The sequence below is a fragment of the Bufo bufo genome, unplaced genomic scaffold (assembly GCF_905171765.1).
Source record: "Bufo bufo unplaced genomic scaffold, aBufBuf1.1, whole genome shotgun sequence".
Lineage (NCBI taxonomy): Eukaryota > Metazoa > Chordata > Amphibia > Anura > Bufonidae > Bufo > Bufo bufo.
Window position 1 is genome coordinate 237,550 of NW_024400303.1, and position 17,762 is coordinate 255,311.

General features: G+C 43.5%; 1 protein-coding gene across 1 annotated transcript in view; it reads right to left on the bottom strand.

Annotated features, from left to right (window-relative positions):
* Positions 1 to 5,984, bottom strand: part of LOC120983873 (stromal cell-derived factor 2-like) — a 39,540-nt gene extending 33,556 nt beyond the window's left edge. The window contains exon 1 of the mRNA XM_040413262.1: positions 5,898 to 5,984. Within this exon, the coding sequence (XP_040269196.1) occupies positions 5,898 to 5,984 (87 nt within the window). The remainder of the gene's footprint in view (positions 1 to 5,897) is intronic.
* Positions 5,985 to 17,762: the final 11,778 nt, after the last annotated feature.

Consider the following 17,762-nt stretch of genomic DNA (forward strand, 5'->3'; position numbering starts at 1 on the left):
TTTCTTATACAAATACAGGAGGCGGGTGCTGGAATCAAATAGCCGGCACCCGACCTCTGTGACAGGGAGCTGCGATCAGCGGCAGTTAACCCCTCAGGTACCGCACCTGAAAGGTTAACTCAACTGCAGCTGATCGCAGCTCCCTGTCACAGAGGTCGGGTGCCGGCTATTTGATTCCAGCACCCGCCTCCTGTATTTGTATTTCAGGTCAGTTTTTTTCATTGGTGGCGCAGTGGCCACAGCCCCTCCCCTCCCCTCCTCCTCCTGCCTCTCTTCTTATTGGCAGCGGCGGGGGCAGCAGGCAGGTCAGACACAGGGGAGGAGGAATCAGGTCAGACAGGGGAGGGGGAGATGGAGGGGGCGCCCCGAGGGAGAACACAAGTGCAGCCTCGCCTGCCGCATATTAAATTGCGAGCTGTCGGCCGCCCAGCGCCCCTGTTACTATGGCGCCCTGTGCGGCCGCACAGCCCGCACACCCCAAAGGCCGGCCCTGGGGTGAACCACACTTTAGTTAGAGCACCTACCCTAGCAATCAGAAGGGTGAGCCACTATAAATCTATACTATTTATCTAGCTTTCCATGTATGACTGTGAATATAGAGATAGCGGGCATAGTTTCTTATTTTTTGGAGGATTTAAACGGAAGTATAAAAAGGTATACAAATGCATACCTACCAAGTGTATGCCAACAGTACAGTTTTGGCATACGTTTGGCTGTTAGTCTATGGGCACCTCTGCATAAACACATCCTTGGGCTCATGCACACGACCTTGCCCATATTGTGGCCCGCAAATAGTGGGTCCACAATATATGGGCACCGGCCGTGTGAAGATACAGTGAGATGCAGGATGGAGGCACGGATCAGAAGCCCACGGAAACACTGTGCAGTGCTTCCGTAGGTTTTCTGTCCGCGCCTCTACACTGCAAAAAAGTGAATAGGTGCGCATCCGCAGATGGCGGGCACATGGTGCCGTCTGCAGCACAGGCATGGCCGGCAGGCGGTTGTATGCATGAGCCCTTAGTGACAGGTATTTGGGCAAACAAATGTTTGGCATGTCTGGGAGCAGCTTATTCCCCTCTTCCATATGAAGTAAACATGTGTTATGGAATATAATGGACACTTGCTTGTCACTTACAAAATAGTGTCTGTCCGAGAGACAACCCCCAGTATGCATTCTATGATTGAAACTATTTGCAGCAAAGACTTGAAACTGTCAGGAATTCTATCATACATATGCCTTAGGCTTCTTTTACACTACCGTATGGCTATTTGCGGTCCGTTTTTCACGGATCCGTTGTTCCGTTTATTGTTTCCGTTGTGTTTCCGTTTCAGTTCAGTTTTTCTGTTCCGTTTTTCCGTATGGCATATACAGTATACAGTAATTACATAGAGCAAATTAGGCTGGGCATAACATTTTCAATAGATGGTTCCGCAAAAAACTGAACGGATACGGAAGACATACGGATGCATTTCCGTATGCATTCTGTTTTTTTTGCGGACCCATTGACTTTAATAGAGCCACGGAACATGATTTGCGGACAAATATAGGACATGTTCTATCTTTGCACGGAACGGAGATACGGAAACACTGAAACGGAATGTATACGGAGTACATTCCGTTTTTTTTGCGGACCCATTGAATTGAATGGTTCCGTATACGGAACGTAAAAAACGGCCCGCAAAACGGAAAAAAAAACGTAGTGTGAAAGAGGCCTTAAACTTATTTCCTGTTTACATTCCTTCTTGCTAAAAGACCAATCATGTGAGCCCACTCCTCCCACTAATATGGAAGGTATATAATGTGAAGCCCCCACCTAATAAATTAGAGTTATGCTTTGACCTTATCTAGAGTGTCAGTGTTATTTCTCTCGCCATGCATGCATGTATCTATTTATCTAATTTGGAGCAGTGTATCAACCTACCTGACCATTGATCAGAACCAGAACATTTTGGCGCCCGACGTGTGGGGCTCGAAGGTTGGGCCCCCCTGATCTCCGTACCCCCGGAGAACAGACATAGTAGGGGCGCACCACCGGACACCGGGATCGCTACCCGTGATATGAGGTAAGAAAACTGAGTAATCTTGCCTATACTGTGTCCCCTGGTGTAGCCTCTTGTCATCTGTCTGAGGAAGGGGTGCGGTAGCAGTTGGGGTGCCTTTGAGGGCACGCAAGTAAGAACCCCACAGTAATTGATGAGATTTTGATACACTGTGTTTTATGTGTTGCGTTGCTCTGATTTCGTTATGACCTTGAGCACCTGTGTATAAACTACCGAGTTACAAGGAAGCCTACCTTATTAGCCTACATCGCGGTACAGCCAGAGGCATCCTCCTTTGTGCTTCAAGCTTTCAGGAATATCTGTCCTGCTCAATCTATCTCCTACAGTTCCTGGCCGAATTGGGCTGCAAAGTATCTCAAACCAAACTCCAATTGTGTTTACCCAAGGTAGTCTTTCTTGGACACTGTATTGCCCAAGGTAGTAAACTGCCGACCCTGGTTCCCCAATGCCTCAGTACTGATGCAGCCCCTATATTACTGTATTCCCCGAAATGCAACCTCTCCGTTCCAGTTAACATGGGAGACAAATGAGTCCTTTGACAAGTTGAAGACAGCAATTGCAACCGCTCCGGTCCTTGGGATTCCTAACTACAGCCTTCCCTTCAGGCTATATGTCATCAAGGTCACGCTACTGGAGTTCTTACCCAAACTCACCAAACACCTCACTGCACAACGCCACCTCCGGCTGCAGTGTAGTCTGTCCCTGCCAGATAATGTCACCATTCAGAAATGTCACATACTTAACCCTGCTACACTCCTTCCTCTTCCAAGGGGGGAGTATACTAGAGATTCAGGAGATGCTTCTGAAGATTTTATTGATCTGCATGCTGAAGAAGATCTTCAGGAGGAAGAATTTTGGACCTCAAATGACTCTCTTTGCCAGGAACAGGATCATGATTGCATCACAATGATGGAAGCTGAAGTAGGGACACCACCATCGGTCCAAGACACTCCTCTGACAAACCCTTCTTTGTGGACGGCTCAAGGTACGTCGATGACAAAGGGAAATCCCATACAGGCATGGTAGTCACTAGTGAGCATGAAGTGCTGTGTGCAAAACAATTGCGCCCAGACCAGTCAGCACAGGAGGCTGAACTCATTGCCCTCACCGAAGCCTTCCCTTATGGCAAAAGATTCCACCGCTAATATCTACATGGATTCCAGATATGCCTTTGGAGTGGTTCATGACTTTGGACTAATATGGAAGGCATGGGATTAGATCACAGCCGCAGGAACCCCAATCAAAAATGCCTCAGCAGTAGCGGCTCTAATGGCAGCAGTACTCCTGCCCACGCAAGTGGCAGTGATCAAGGTAAAGGCCCATACACATACCTGAGGCCAGAGGAAATGCCCTAGCTGATCAAACCGCGAAGAGAGCAGCAATGGAAGAGGAAGGATCCCAGACAGAACAGATGCTGACAGTACAAGAAGATCTGGAGCAAGAGGAAGTCACATGGGACCTACTGAAACAAATGTAGAAACAGGCCACTCCCAGGGAAAAGGAAACCTGGTTGAAAGAGTCAGCCCTCGAAGACTAATCCGGACTCAGGGAAAGAGAGTATGCCTACCCAGAACTTTCTATACCCTAATAGCCTCAATAGCTCAAGGACCCACCCACCAATCCAAAACCATCATGAAAGAGCTAATTGATAAAATATGGGTGGCCCCAGGGATCACCCCCGTCCTGGTGAGACATACTCAAGCGTGCCCCATCTGCGCAGAGTGTAATCCAGGTAGAACCGAGCCCAAAGGCCTTATATCTTTTTCAGAGGATACAAATCGACCATATCCAGATACCAATGTGCCAAGGGTTTCAATATGTGCTGGTAGTGATAGACTTGTTTTCTGGGTGGCCAGAAGCCTACCCCGTCCGAAATCAGACAGCAACTACTACTGCTAAAAAACTGATGCAGGAGCTTGTCTGTAGGTTCGGAGTACCTGAGGTCATTGATAGTGTTCAGGGCGCAGCATTCACTGCCAGATTAGCCCAAGAAGTCTGGGAAATGGTAGGGTCGCACCTGGCGTATAACACCCCCTACAGGCCCCAAAGCAGCGGCAAAGTTGAAATATTGAACGGGGTGTTGAAGTAAAAAATGTTGAAGATGACCAGGGAGACAGGGCTCAATTGGGTTCAGTGCTTGCCTATAGCACTCTTTTAAGTTAGGCACACACCAAGGCCTCCACACAAACTGACACCATACAAGATCCTATTTGGGACAGGGCCAAGGATGGGACAGTATTTCCTGCAAAAGTTGCAAATGCATTATGAATATGTTGCCAAATATGTGATAGCTCTGAGTAAACAATTGTCTAACATACATGCACAAGTTTTCTCTTCCATTCCAGATCCTAACTCCCTAGAAGGAAGCCACACTCTGAAACCCGGAGAGTGGGTGGTGGTCAAAAAGCATATCAGAAGCACCCTTGAACCACGATATGAGGGACCTTACCAGGTGCTGCTGACCACCCCAACTTCTGTAAAACTCGAGGGGAGACCTAACTGGATCCACGCATCACATTGCAAAAGAATACGAGTGCCAGCTCCAGATATCAAGGGTAACACCGCTGAATCTGCATGATGCCTGTTGCAAGTTATCGCTCTGCTACTTTTTGTCTACACCTACACGGTCACATATACACAGAATCTTCCAAAGACAGGAGGACAAGTGGCCATCACCCAACAAAAATAGAAGGATGGCTACATATTGACCACTTTCTGGTTTAATTCCTCCAGCACTCACGTGGCTACCTTCAAATTCGATTACTGCAGTCTAGTATTGTGCCCAATGCCAGTATGGCAATGTAGCATATACCAAACGGGCAGCCATAGATCTACATACATTTCAGCGGTGATATACAGCGAGTCGCACCGAAGCTGACCACCTAAAGTAGCGAACACCACGCAGGGGAAGGTAAGAGGGTGAGCATCAGGGGGACGCCCCAGACGCAATCCCTATATACTAATACCTAACCCCATTACTAACACCTAATCTACTGATTGCCTCCATTGGAAAAATACTGACGGTTATTGGGAGACTCAAATGTTTATCCCAAGCTCTTGATTCTTTATATCTGCCCGGATACCTATTACTGCACAAGGATTTTATCACATTGAATATTTTTATTTTTATTTTGACACCATATTTTACCTTGACTTTTGACTGTATACATATACTTCTGAAACACTATTTTTTCACTTGGAATCATTTGAATAGGTTGCCACATCATGGACACTTTTTGATATATATATTTTTGATACTTATATGCATCTCTTGATACTTATTTGATACACATGGTACAAATGTATTAGGTATACCAAAGTTAGGACATCTATTCCGGATATTAAGAAATAAGAGATAAGATATATCTACTAGAAATATTTAACAGATATATTCACCAATGTATAGGAATTTATAATTATGTTTTAATGTTATATGTGTTATAATCAATTTTAAATATTTGAATAGATAAACTATTGATATTATACCAGGTGGTGAGTGCTTATTTTATTTATCTAATTTCAATTATCTGCTATTGGGTGGATAGGTGAACCACCCATAAAATATAGCACCATTATCGTACATCAGATAAGGGTGAGCCACGATATACATTTTTTCATAGATCTACATACATCTGTGTCACTGATAACTAGTATGGGGAACAGTGTAACTCATGGGGAGCAGTTAGGTGGAACACGGGTGACCCATGGGGATACAGACCTCAGAGTGCCCGAGACAAAAAAGACAAAATAGGTAAATCCTTGCTTACCCGCATGACGCTGTTTAAGAGTGGAAGATGCCACCCAAGTGGACAAACAGGCTCCAACATGCCACTTACCCTCACAATAGAAAACCCCAGCCCCAATGAGGCAGGGACATACCTTATAGGCACCTGGATGGGGGCAACTGCTGGGGACATGGGCATGTTCCACCTCAAAGACCTACATAATCTCACAAAGATAGAGAAGGGTCCATCCAAACCCTACACTACCTCCCTTAGGCAGATGACAGTAATAGCAGACCCCACCTTTGAAGATACTATGGCCGCCAATACAGGATTTTCTGACACTAACCTGTGGTTAGAATGGATGAAATACAATGCTGACACACACAATAAGACGAACTGTTACATATGCAAGGGGGGGGGGGGCACGCCCACACCTAGGCACAGTGCCCTTGCATCTGCCTCCTGAGACTGAAAGCTGCTTCCTCAGCCTATACACCAACACTAGTGTGAATGACTCTGCCTGTGAAAAGTGGAAGAGAAAATACCCCCTGGTAGTAAAAAACCCCAAACCAGGTGAAGGCATAACCATATATCCCGGTAACTACACCTGTTACTTTAACCGTGGCAGTCAGAAATTCTTGGGCAACTTCACAAAGGGGTACTGCTTATCCTACAGCAACCTGTCCACTGAAACACATAATCAGAGGGTATCTTTGGGGGACATCTATTGGATCTGTGGAGACGGAAAAATAAGAACTAGGTTAGAAGGCAATTGGTCCAGTGAATGCACCCTAGCAAAAGCCATAATGCCCCTTCACATACTAGAAGATGACCCCACCGTTAGAGGGTATACTCAAAAAACCTATTTAGGGAGGTCAAAAAGGGAGGCCTCCCCACAGGGGAGCTTTGACCCACATGTGTATAGACGCAATAGGAGTCCCAAGGGGGGTCCCCAACGAGTTTAAGGCCAGAGATCAGGTGGCAGCTGGATTTGAATCCCTACTCCCAATAGTGACAATCAACAAGAACGTCAACTGGATAAACTACATATATTATAATCAGCAAAGATTTGTAAACTACACCTGTGATGCCCTAAAAGGAATTGCAGAACAGTTAGAGGCTACTTCAGATGTGGCCTTTCAGAACAGGATGGCCCTTGATATGATCCTAGCTGAGACTGGGGGAGTTTGTAAAATGATTGGGGAAACTTGCTGCACCTACATCCCAGATAACACTGGCCCCAAAGGGAAGGTAACTGAAGCAATAACCTCTCAGAGAAATTAAAACGCAACTCAGGGATAACAGACCCATGGGATGAGTACTTTGGAAGGTTCAAAAACTGGAAATCCTTCCTCACCCAGATAGGTATGGTGATAGTCTTGATGCTAGTATTAATGTCAGTAGTGTTATGTTGCATTGTACCCTGTGTCTGAAAAATATGTGAAAATATTGTGACCTCAACTACTGAACAGCCTATCATGCTGCTATATGGTGAAGAAGAAATGGAAACCAAAAAATTCAACACAGTTCCCCCACCAATTACGATGTCGTACCGAGATAGGGAAAGATGAATCCCAGGGTACTATCATAAGTCCGATTACCCGGGAGTCTGACCAAAAGGTGTAGGTTGTCGCCACTGTGGGTGAAGAGGATTGCGAATGGTATTCCCAAGGGTTCACTAGGCAGGGAAAGTTCTACAATCAAGAATCCAAGGGGGGACTGTTGTGGAATATAATTGACACTTGCTTGTCACTTACAAAATGGTGTCTGTCCGAGAGACAACCCCCAGTATGCATTCTATGATTGAAACTATTTGCAGCTAAGACTTGAAATGGTCAGGAATTCCTCTGAGTCTAGCAAATAGCATTTATCATGTAGAGAAAGTTACTACAAGGCACTTACTAATGTATTGTGAATGTCCAAATTCCCTCCTTTGCTGGCCGGATTCATTTTTTCTTCACATTATACACTACTCGAATCCAGTGGTTACAACCACCCTGCAATCTAGCAGTGGTGGTCGTGCTTGCACACTATAGGAAAATGCTCCAGCCTATTGCACTAACAAATCCTCCTGAATTATTTTAAAGCAGTGTATAAGTCCATATGTCCCCCAGTGTGTGGTGGAGGAAAGCTTTGCTTTAGTGGGCCCCAAATAAATGGAGTACTCCGTACTTCTGGAACCCTTAATCTGGCCCTACCTCCATATGAAATGGCATTTGCCGGCTCCATCCTGATTCGGAAACCATTCTTCTACTGAACATCTTATGTCCCGCACTCTCCTTTGATATACTTTTAAGTGTGAAAAAATATCATGTAAAACAGGCGGCTGGTCAATGATTCTGCTCCACTCAAATGAGTTCAAAACTTAGTGGAGGACTAAGGAGCATACTGAACCAATGAGGATATGGAGTAATTTGAAACATAGCTTTTACTAGTTCCAAAAATAAAATAAATGAGGCTCAAACGATTAACCATAAATTGGTAATAAGGAAAAAATGTAAATCTTACCATCCTGGATCTTTCTGTCCGTAAATAATAATATCTTGGCGGGACGCTGTGATTGTTACATAGGGACAATAAGTATCTTACCCTTAAAAAACACTGTGTAAGTAGGGAAGGGGCTATATGTCCCTGCCTCACAAACACAGAGCACCCGCCCCATGGGAATAAAGTGAGGGCTTTTTAGGGATACGGCCACTGAAGGGACAGATTCCGGACGAGGTCACCCCTATCGGAGCGGGTGCTCTGTGTTTGTGACGCAAGATTTGCAGGATAATTACTACCCCTTTGGACTTGGAATGAAAGAATCAGCAACACACGCCAGAGGTGGTAAGAATTTATTTTTTTTCCTTATCACCAATTTATGGTTAATCGTTTGAGCCTCATTTATTTTATTTTTGGAACTAATAAAAGATATGTTTTAAATTACTCCATATCCTCATTGGTTCAGTATATTGTATGGTTTTGAGGAGATTTTGCTGTTGTAATACTTACCAGCTTGAGTGATAACATGAAGACTAAGGAGCAGCATAGCACTGGCAGGGCCGGATTTGCATTAAAAAATCAACTCTGGCAAAAAAAAAAAAAAAAAAAAAAACACCAGCCCTTGTCCCCCTCCCCCAAGATATAGTGTAAAAATAAATGCCTACAACCTCAATCTCTGGCTTTATATTAGGAGTAATTTGGATAGGAGAGCGTCAGGGGTGGATTGACCATAGACCTTACAGGGAAATTTCCTGGTGGACCGATGCCCAGAGGGCCAGCCATTGGAAGTTTTTGGGGATGCATTTTGTGCTTCTGGCAGTATTTTGTGATGGACTGTGGTATTTGGCTCTGTTGGGGTGATGGTCCTGCCTATTAACTAGTGAGGAGCCTGAGGACCAATCAGATTCAAGCATATGTGATGATATCACAGAAGCTAGTGACATCACCAAGTTCTGAGTCTAGGAAAACCACTGGCTGACTTTACCTTGGCCAAATTAACTGTGAATACACAGAGAGACAGATTGGCTTTTGCTTTTGCTGAGCAAATCTTTTCTTTGCATCATGGAGATCAAGGGTTTGGCATTCTTGCCTATCTTCTTGTCCATATGGATGCTATTAGGTCTCTGTTCCACGACCACCATTACTGTCATCTTAGGCCATTCAAAATATCCATACATCAGGTAAGAGGGGACGGGGGCCAGATTCCTGACTGTGTAGTATAATTATTAGTATTACTGCGGTTTCATTCCTGGGAGGGTATTATTACATTAGAATTACTATTAGTGGATTATTAATAAGCTCCATCTTATTGTTCATGTGGGAAATATCACAATGACTATAAGTCTATAGAACATCAATGTGTCCACTATAAATGTCATAATAATAATAATGGTGGTGATGATAGTAATAATTATTCATTTCTTAACAAGTTTTACCCAGTTCCTCTGCTTCTCCGCAGGGACTATATCACTGGGTGTACTGGGGAAGTAATAGATATATAGCAGGGCAGGTAAAAGTGCATAAATTCTCCTCTGCTCTTGATGAGACATTTCCGACTCATGTCCTAGTAACTTCCAATATTTTGCTTTATTTCACAGTAACACGGGAGAAGAGTTCCCCGAATCGGTGGTCTTCACAGTCGTCTTCATGGTTATATCCATTGTAGGTAAGTGGATGCAGCTTCCTATAGGGAGACTACATGATGAAGATCTCAGTGACTCCAGATCTATGATCACTATCCAGCACTGAGCGGTGGCCATCACTAGAGATTGTAATCATCATTGACTCCTGAAGGTTATTGCAAGTGTTTATAGAAATGACCTATGGAAATCTCTGACTGATAACATGTATTGTCTATTTCAGGAGCTGGCATCGCTTCCGTCAAATACAGGTTCATGATCATTCATTCTGAGCCATCAGAGAAGCGACATATCATCGGCCAGAGAATCCTCTATGCCATGGGATGGCTTGCGTGTATTGGGACAGCCTTGACCGGCGCATTTTCGGTTAGTCAGATTTTATATAAAGTATAAATACACAGAGGAATCAGAACAATTACATGTAGAGGGGTCAATGCTTGGGCCCGGTGTTACATATATACTGGGGGCCCCATTTAGTGTTTGTTCCAGAGAAAACATAGGGGCGGAATTTCTATTTGAAAATGTGCATTTTGCACCAAAAAACTGGTGTCCATGTGTAGCATCACATTTGCCAAGTGTTTTACACACTTTGCTAAGCTTTTTATGCCTTTTCCGAAAAGGAGGAGTGTCGCCTAAAGGAAAGGGGTGCGGCCTAAATGCATCTTCATGTGCGACAAAACGCACCAAAATCTTGACAATTTTTTTTTTGTAAAACTATAAAGTATAAGATACATTTCTGTCCTGAATCTGGGTCCATACACCAGAATAGTAAATTTGTCTAATAACAAGACTGTAATTCGTATTCTTAGTGTAAATTGTGACACTATTAGTAAATCTCCCCCATAGTGTCTGATGCTCAGTGGCATAGTGCCGAATGAAGCATACATTACCATGATACCCCCTGGTAACTATCCTTAGGTATTACTGCCCCTGTGTAATTGCACTCCACCTGCGGACTCTGCTCTTCTGCATTCTCAGATCTCCATAACGAGCTCATTGTGACATTTATATCTCTCTCTACATTCTAGTTGAAGACCAATCCCCTCGTCCACAGGATCAGCGCAGGAGTGGCATTTTTCAGTTTTGCCATTTACAACCTGTGTCAATCTGTATGCCTGTACAAGAGATCCCTCAGCAGTCGTTGCATGTGCCACATTAGACTGGCATCAACCTTGGTGACCATTGTGGCACTGCTAATCTGTATCCTTTTATAGCCGGCTGGTACAATTATTTGTGTAGATATATTTGCATTTTAAGTTATTAAGAAATACAAGTTACATTTTAATAACATTTTGGTTTGTCCTAAGCGGGAGTTTTTTGGCGTTTTGGCCTTAGTATATCTATATTGATTTCCCTAAGACCTTCCAAGTGGATAACAATATACGTCTTAATGTTGTGTGCTGGATACACTGGTGATTATCTGCTTCCAGTGACTTCATTGCAGCATAGATGAGACATGACAATATAGAAAACACAATATTAATAGACTTCTGTTACTTCTCCTTAACATCTCCTTCCAGTTGCTGTAGGTTTGGGCAGCTTCTTCCTTCTATGTACCACTGATAGCTGTAAAGAGGTGAGTTTATGTCTCTATTTGCCATCTTAAGTAACCACATGTGTCCTATGTAATAGTGATATAGAAACTCTTAGTGGATATGTGATCCTCCCACCCAACTCCATACCAGAACCACTGGTGAGTACTGCTGGGCACTAATATCTTCTATTCCATCCCTCTCTCTTCTGCAGATCTTCTCTATAACAGGCCTGGTGGGTGAGTGGACGGGATTCTTCGGCTTGACAGTTTACCCTGTCATGAATTATACAGATTTCCAGGTGAGTAGATTATACATGAAGGTCTCATGCACCCAGTAAGCTTTTTAATGATAATATATTGAAGAAAGCCATTTCATGATAAATGACCCTTTTCTTTTATTCTCAGTGTTTGTCATTAGAGTTGTCCCGAGAAGGCATCTCCATCGTTCTGAGGAAAAAGACCCAGGACCCTGAAAACCCCCAATAAAATCTAAGGTTAAGAACCAGGGGCGGAGTGCCAGGAAGACAACTAAAACCATCTGGACATTGCTGGATTTAATACCGAACATGGCATTTACCGGACTTTCCGCAGTTAGATATATATTTTATCTGCTGCATCAAGAGACAGATTCCAGGCTTGGTCTCTGTTCTCACCACTGGACATGGCATTTACCGGACTTTCCGCAGTCAGATATATATTTTATCTGCTGCATCAAGAGACAGATTCCAGGCTTGGTCTCTGTTCTCACCATTGGACATGGCAATTACCGGACTTTCCGCAGTTAGATATATATTATATCTGCTGCATCAAGAGACAGATTCCAGGCTTGGTCTCTGTTCTCGCTACTGGATATGACACTTACCGGACTTTCCGCAGTCAGATGTATATTTAATCTGCTGCATCAAGAGACAGATTCCGGGCTCGGTCTCTGTTCTCAATTCTGGACATGGCATTTACCTGATTGTCCAGAGCTACTTCACATAAAATGTTGACTTTTTACCCCTTTGCCCAGGGGAGGGGCAGTCCTTCAGCCATGGCTCCCTAGAGGTTTCCTCCACTGGGGGTTTTTCCTCTCCTGAGTGTTGAAGGACGACTCTTTGTGAGTTAGGGGTTTTCCATCAACAGGGCCATTTCAAAATTTCTGCCCTTTTAATAAATAAAAGTCACCAGATGAGGTAGCAAACAATGTGTCCGTGTCTCTTTATCATTCATTGTAGGCAACTTATTATAACTAATATTAGATAATAGAGGATGGGAAACTTCTTGGTGGTGACCAGACCAATCTCTGGAAGTGACATAAATAGTGTGGTAATGGCAAGGATAGATTTTTCTATATAAGTAAACAGCATGTAAGCAGTGGTTGTCATTTTATGGGCATTATAAATGACATCTTTTTGGAAAAAAGGTACAAAACACAGAAGACATGCAAATATTCCAATCACAAGTCATCTCTGTTTTGGACCCACTCCTGTTTTCAATTGGCCTTAGCAATACTGATCAATTACTGACCAAATGCTGGAAAAATAAACAGTGACGTCAACACAAACTTACTGCTGACATTCTCTCCACTCTGTCATGGGGGCCATACTTGTATCAGCGTGTAACAGAACTGGTTCTCTAGCAATCTATATGGAATCAGCAGACGGTGTAAAAAGATAGGGCTCTTTCACCCTATAGTAGAATCTTGGGCCACTGTAGGTTAAGTCCTTGACATGTAAGGCTGATTCTAAGTGTGAACTGATTCTAAGTGTGACGCCTGTCAACGGCCTGTCATACGAATGCACAATAATTGTTTCACTACCACAGCGGACTAGCTATGAATGTTTCTGCAATGCACAGTGATGTACACCCATATACACGCACCCTGCAGCCGGCAAATAGCTGAATTTTAACGCGCTTCATCACTAATTAATTCTAATTGAATTTGTTGGAAAAATTCAAGGAAGCGTCCGAATCAAATTTTTGAAAACTTCACTCATCTCTAGTAAAAACATATACATGGATAATTTAATATGACCTATTCTAAGGGAGCATTCACACGACCGTATCCATTTTGCAGACCTCAAATTGTAGATCCGCAAAACATGAATACCAGCCTTGTGCATTCCGCATTTGTGGATCAGCACGTCTTGCCCTTTGTTGGAAATGCTTATTCTTGTCTGCTAAACGGATAAGAATAGGACATGCTCTATTTTTATTTAATTTTTTTTACAGGGCCCACTGTAATGAATGGGTCCCCATCTGATCCGCAAAAAATGCTGATCTGATGTGGACCGAAAATACGGTCGTGTGAATGCTCTTTCGGTGTTTCAATGGAGCCTCATGGTTACTTCTGCTGTTTGCAATATCTCTTTTGTTAAGCTTTACTTTTTGCATATTTTTGCTCTGTGACAGCATATGTGCTTTATTCTTGCGTGTGACATCACAGTTCATATACTTTGTGCCGCATTTTTTGTATTGGCACACATAAGAGGATATTTTTGTACTGTAATGGGATTGAGCTGCAAAAAGGCCATGTGACCAATGGATATGATATCAAAAGAGGAGGACGAGGCTGAAATTCTGGAAGTAAGACTCCTACAGATCACATATTGATGACTTTAAAGCTATTTTTAATTTTGGTGCTGTATTTCTGTAGTGAGCTTGGTTCTGGCACTGTATTTGACTTATAGGCTTAATTCTGGTGCTGCATTTATGTAGTGAACTTGGTTATGGTGTAGTATTTGTGTTATGAGCTTTGTTCTAGTGCTGTATCTACATTCTGTGCTTAGTTTCAGCATTGTAATTATGTAGTTCTAGCACTGCATTTGTGCAGGGCTGTGGAGTCGGTAGATAAATGCTCTGACTCCAACTCCGACTCCTCAGTTTTTGGTACTTCCGACTCAGATTCCCAGACGACTCTGTATTTAATATGCGAATGTATTTTATACATTCCTTGAAGGAAAGAAAGGCAACATACATGTCATTACCACAGAACTACTGGCTAGGAAGCTGCTGCCTTCTCCTTTGTGCTGATCTTCTGCTGAAGATCGGGCTGTGGGGGTATCCAGGACGGGGCAGGGGAAGGGGCATTTATTGTAAAACATGTTTTCCCTAGTAGAATCCCATAGTCATGTTTAAAGTTTAAGCTAACAATCTGAGTTTACAAGGTTTTATAGCCTTAGCTGAATGACAGCAGTTTTTCAAATGGTTTACAGCTTCAGTCTGAACTATTGACTATCCATTCCCTTCACTTATACAAGTGTCTAGTCCTGCAAAAAACATATTTACTTAACCAGTTATCAGTGAGAGGCTAGGTTAACCATGGGCGTTGCGTTCCCTGTAACAGCGGAACACAACACAATGCAAAGTATAAGTATTGCCGCTCCTTAACTGTGCGTTGCGTGCCATATAGTGAAGCATATGAAAAGCATGCTTCTTCATGGTCACTTAACGTGTTCGTTTTGTGGTAACGTGACGCACTGCATGCATTGGCCTTTATTCTTACAGTAGAGAGGTACCGTATTTTTCACAAAAGTGGGGGGAAAATAGCAGTGCGTTTTATGAGGCGATTGCTGCGACCGTCCGGTAAATAGGCTGAGAGGGAGGAGGGGCTGGGGGCCGGCATCTGTTTCTGTAATGGCAGCGGGGCCCGGTGCAGTCACTGTATTCTACTACACCGGGCCCCGCTCACTGTAGTATACAGTAATCATATCTAACTTGTGGGTATTGTTAAAGTATTCCAATCATCTTAAATCTAGCGCTGTACTACTTACTACTAACTTCTTGGCAGTCAGGTGGCTGGGTGGGTGCTCGTAGCGTAGCTCACTTTATTAATAAAGCAGGCACCGGGCCTCGCTGCCATTACAGAAACAGATGCCGACCCCATTCACTACACAGGGACACTGTTATGGGGGGGGGGATCTGTGGATGACACAAGATAAGACGCTATATATGTGTCATCCACAGATGCCCCCACAATGATCCCCCATAACAGTGCCATCCACAGACCACCATTAGTTCAAAACCCACCAAAAGCACACGTTTTGGTTCAAAATATTTTTTTTCTTATTTTCCTCCTCAAAAACCTAGGTGCGTCTTATAGGGCGAAAAATACCGTAATTAATTATAACTTTTTGTGAATTGGGACATTTAAACTTGCTTTTTTATTTTTTTATTCCAATTTAAATCTAGTAGGAGTCGGAGTATTTTTTGCCGACTGACTCCAGGTACCCAATATTGCCTCCGACTCCTCGACTCCACAGCCCTGCATTTGTGTGCTAAATATGCATCTGATGCTGTACTTTGATCTGATACTATCTATCCACATCTGCGTTGTCGGGTCCTCTGTCACAGATTCTGTCAAAAAGACCAGTCAAAAAAGTCCTGCATGCTGGATTTTTTTTGTGTCTGGTAAAGAAGCAGCATCCAGAGCAGACCCAGTTATAGTTAATGGCGCTTGCTTTGTTCTTTTACTTTAAGATTTGTGCTCAATTTAGCACTTCCATTATATTTGTTCTTCTGCTCCGGTGAAAGCAGAAGACCAGAGTGTGATAACGCTCTTGTGAACCCAACCTAACAGCAATAGTGCTGTGCCCTCTGTATATCTTTTACCCTTCTCTCAGTGCTTAGTTAACGCCCTGCCCATTTATATAATGAGGGGAAGGTACAAAAGACGCCAGACCGAGCAAAAATGCACTAAAAAATGTCAAGATTTTGGTATCATGGTGCTATAGTACTAGCATATTATGTATATAGGTAAAAAACTATTTTTCTGAAAAAAACTTTTTAAACAGTTGAAATAAAAGTTGAAAATTAAAATAAAATAAGGTCCCTGCTGTGGTTTACACGGAAGGTTGAAGGCAAAGGTTAAAAACAAGGAATAGAATGGATGAGAAAACATCCAGTGAGGCACTTACTTCACTGGGGGGTCGTCAACAGGATAAGCATAAAACACCTGTGACGATTCCCCCCTGGCCAGGATCGTGTGTAGAGTCTCAGTGAATGATGGCAGCAGGCAGTGTGCTTCTGATCAAATCACCTTTAATGGAAAATATGTGGCTCAACGCGTTTCGGGGATCAAGATTTCTCCTTCATCATGAGCAAGTGGCTATCTGTCACAGATTCTGTCAAAAAGACCAGACAAAAAAGTCCTGCATGCTGGATTTTTTTGTGTCTGGTAAAGAAGCAGCATCCAGAGCAGACCCAGTTATAGTTAATGGCGCTTGCTTCGTTCTTTTACTTTAAGATTTGTGCTCAATTTAGCACTTCCATTATATTTGTTCTTCTGCTCCGGTGAAAGCAGAAGACCAGAGTGTGATAACGCTCTTGTGAACCCAACCTAACAGCAATAGTGCTGTGCCCTCTGTATATCTTTTACCCTTCTCTCAGTGCTTAGTTAACGCGCTGCCCATTTATGTAATGGACATGTAGGTCTGTAATTAAGTTATACGTGTAGTGAGTAGGTATGTATAGAGAAGAGTTGGCAACTCTCCTGAAACATACAGGAGGCTCCCAAAAAGGGAAGACCTCCTGAATTCCCAGAGGGGTTTGTAAATCCCCTCACAGGGCATGAAGGACACATCATGAAAGGGGTGGGGGCATACATGGAAGGTGGTGGAGTCTTAGGAAAAGGAGTGTGTCCACAATTTTCTAAAATTTCAGGGTGCAACCACTTATTTGTAGCAGCTCCCGTCCCAGCCACCTCATATCTGCACTGCATGGTTGTGTAGGTTGTTGGATATTGCTCAGCATCCTAGTCTTCTAGACCACCCCACAACACCAAGGCCTACAGATGCATATACCCTGCGCAAAGTGTGAACACAGCCTTAGCACAGCAAGGTTAAAGAAACTATCTGTATTGGAATCTGTGAAACAATGATTGTTCATATACCTGCAGTTACAGTTTAGTATGGACGCAGTTTCCTTATAAAATTAGCTGATCGCCGCTGGTCTGGCTTCTCTCACCTCAGGCAGGGGCAGCTGTGGCCAAGCAACATTACATGCTCGTTTTTTATTCAAATCAATGCCTGTTCATATGGGCCCACCAGGAAAGGAGTTCTATGAAGTCCCTATGAAGTAGTAGGACATATGGACAAGGGTTGTTCTGGACATTTATAGCGTATCAACAGCATATGGCAATTATGTCCAATAGGTGCACCTCCCACCTCTTGTACCCACTACCCTCTCAAGAATGGGGCTCCACCATGAATGGAGAGTACACCCCACAGCTTTTTCCATTCACTGCTATGGGACTACTGAATATAGCTGAGCCCTTGCAGCTCAATTCATGGAAGACTTGTATTTTTGAGACAGATGTCGGTCCAACCTTTTTGGCAC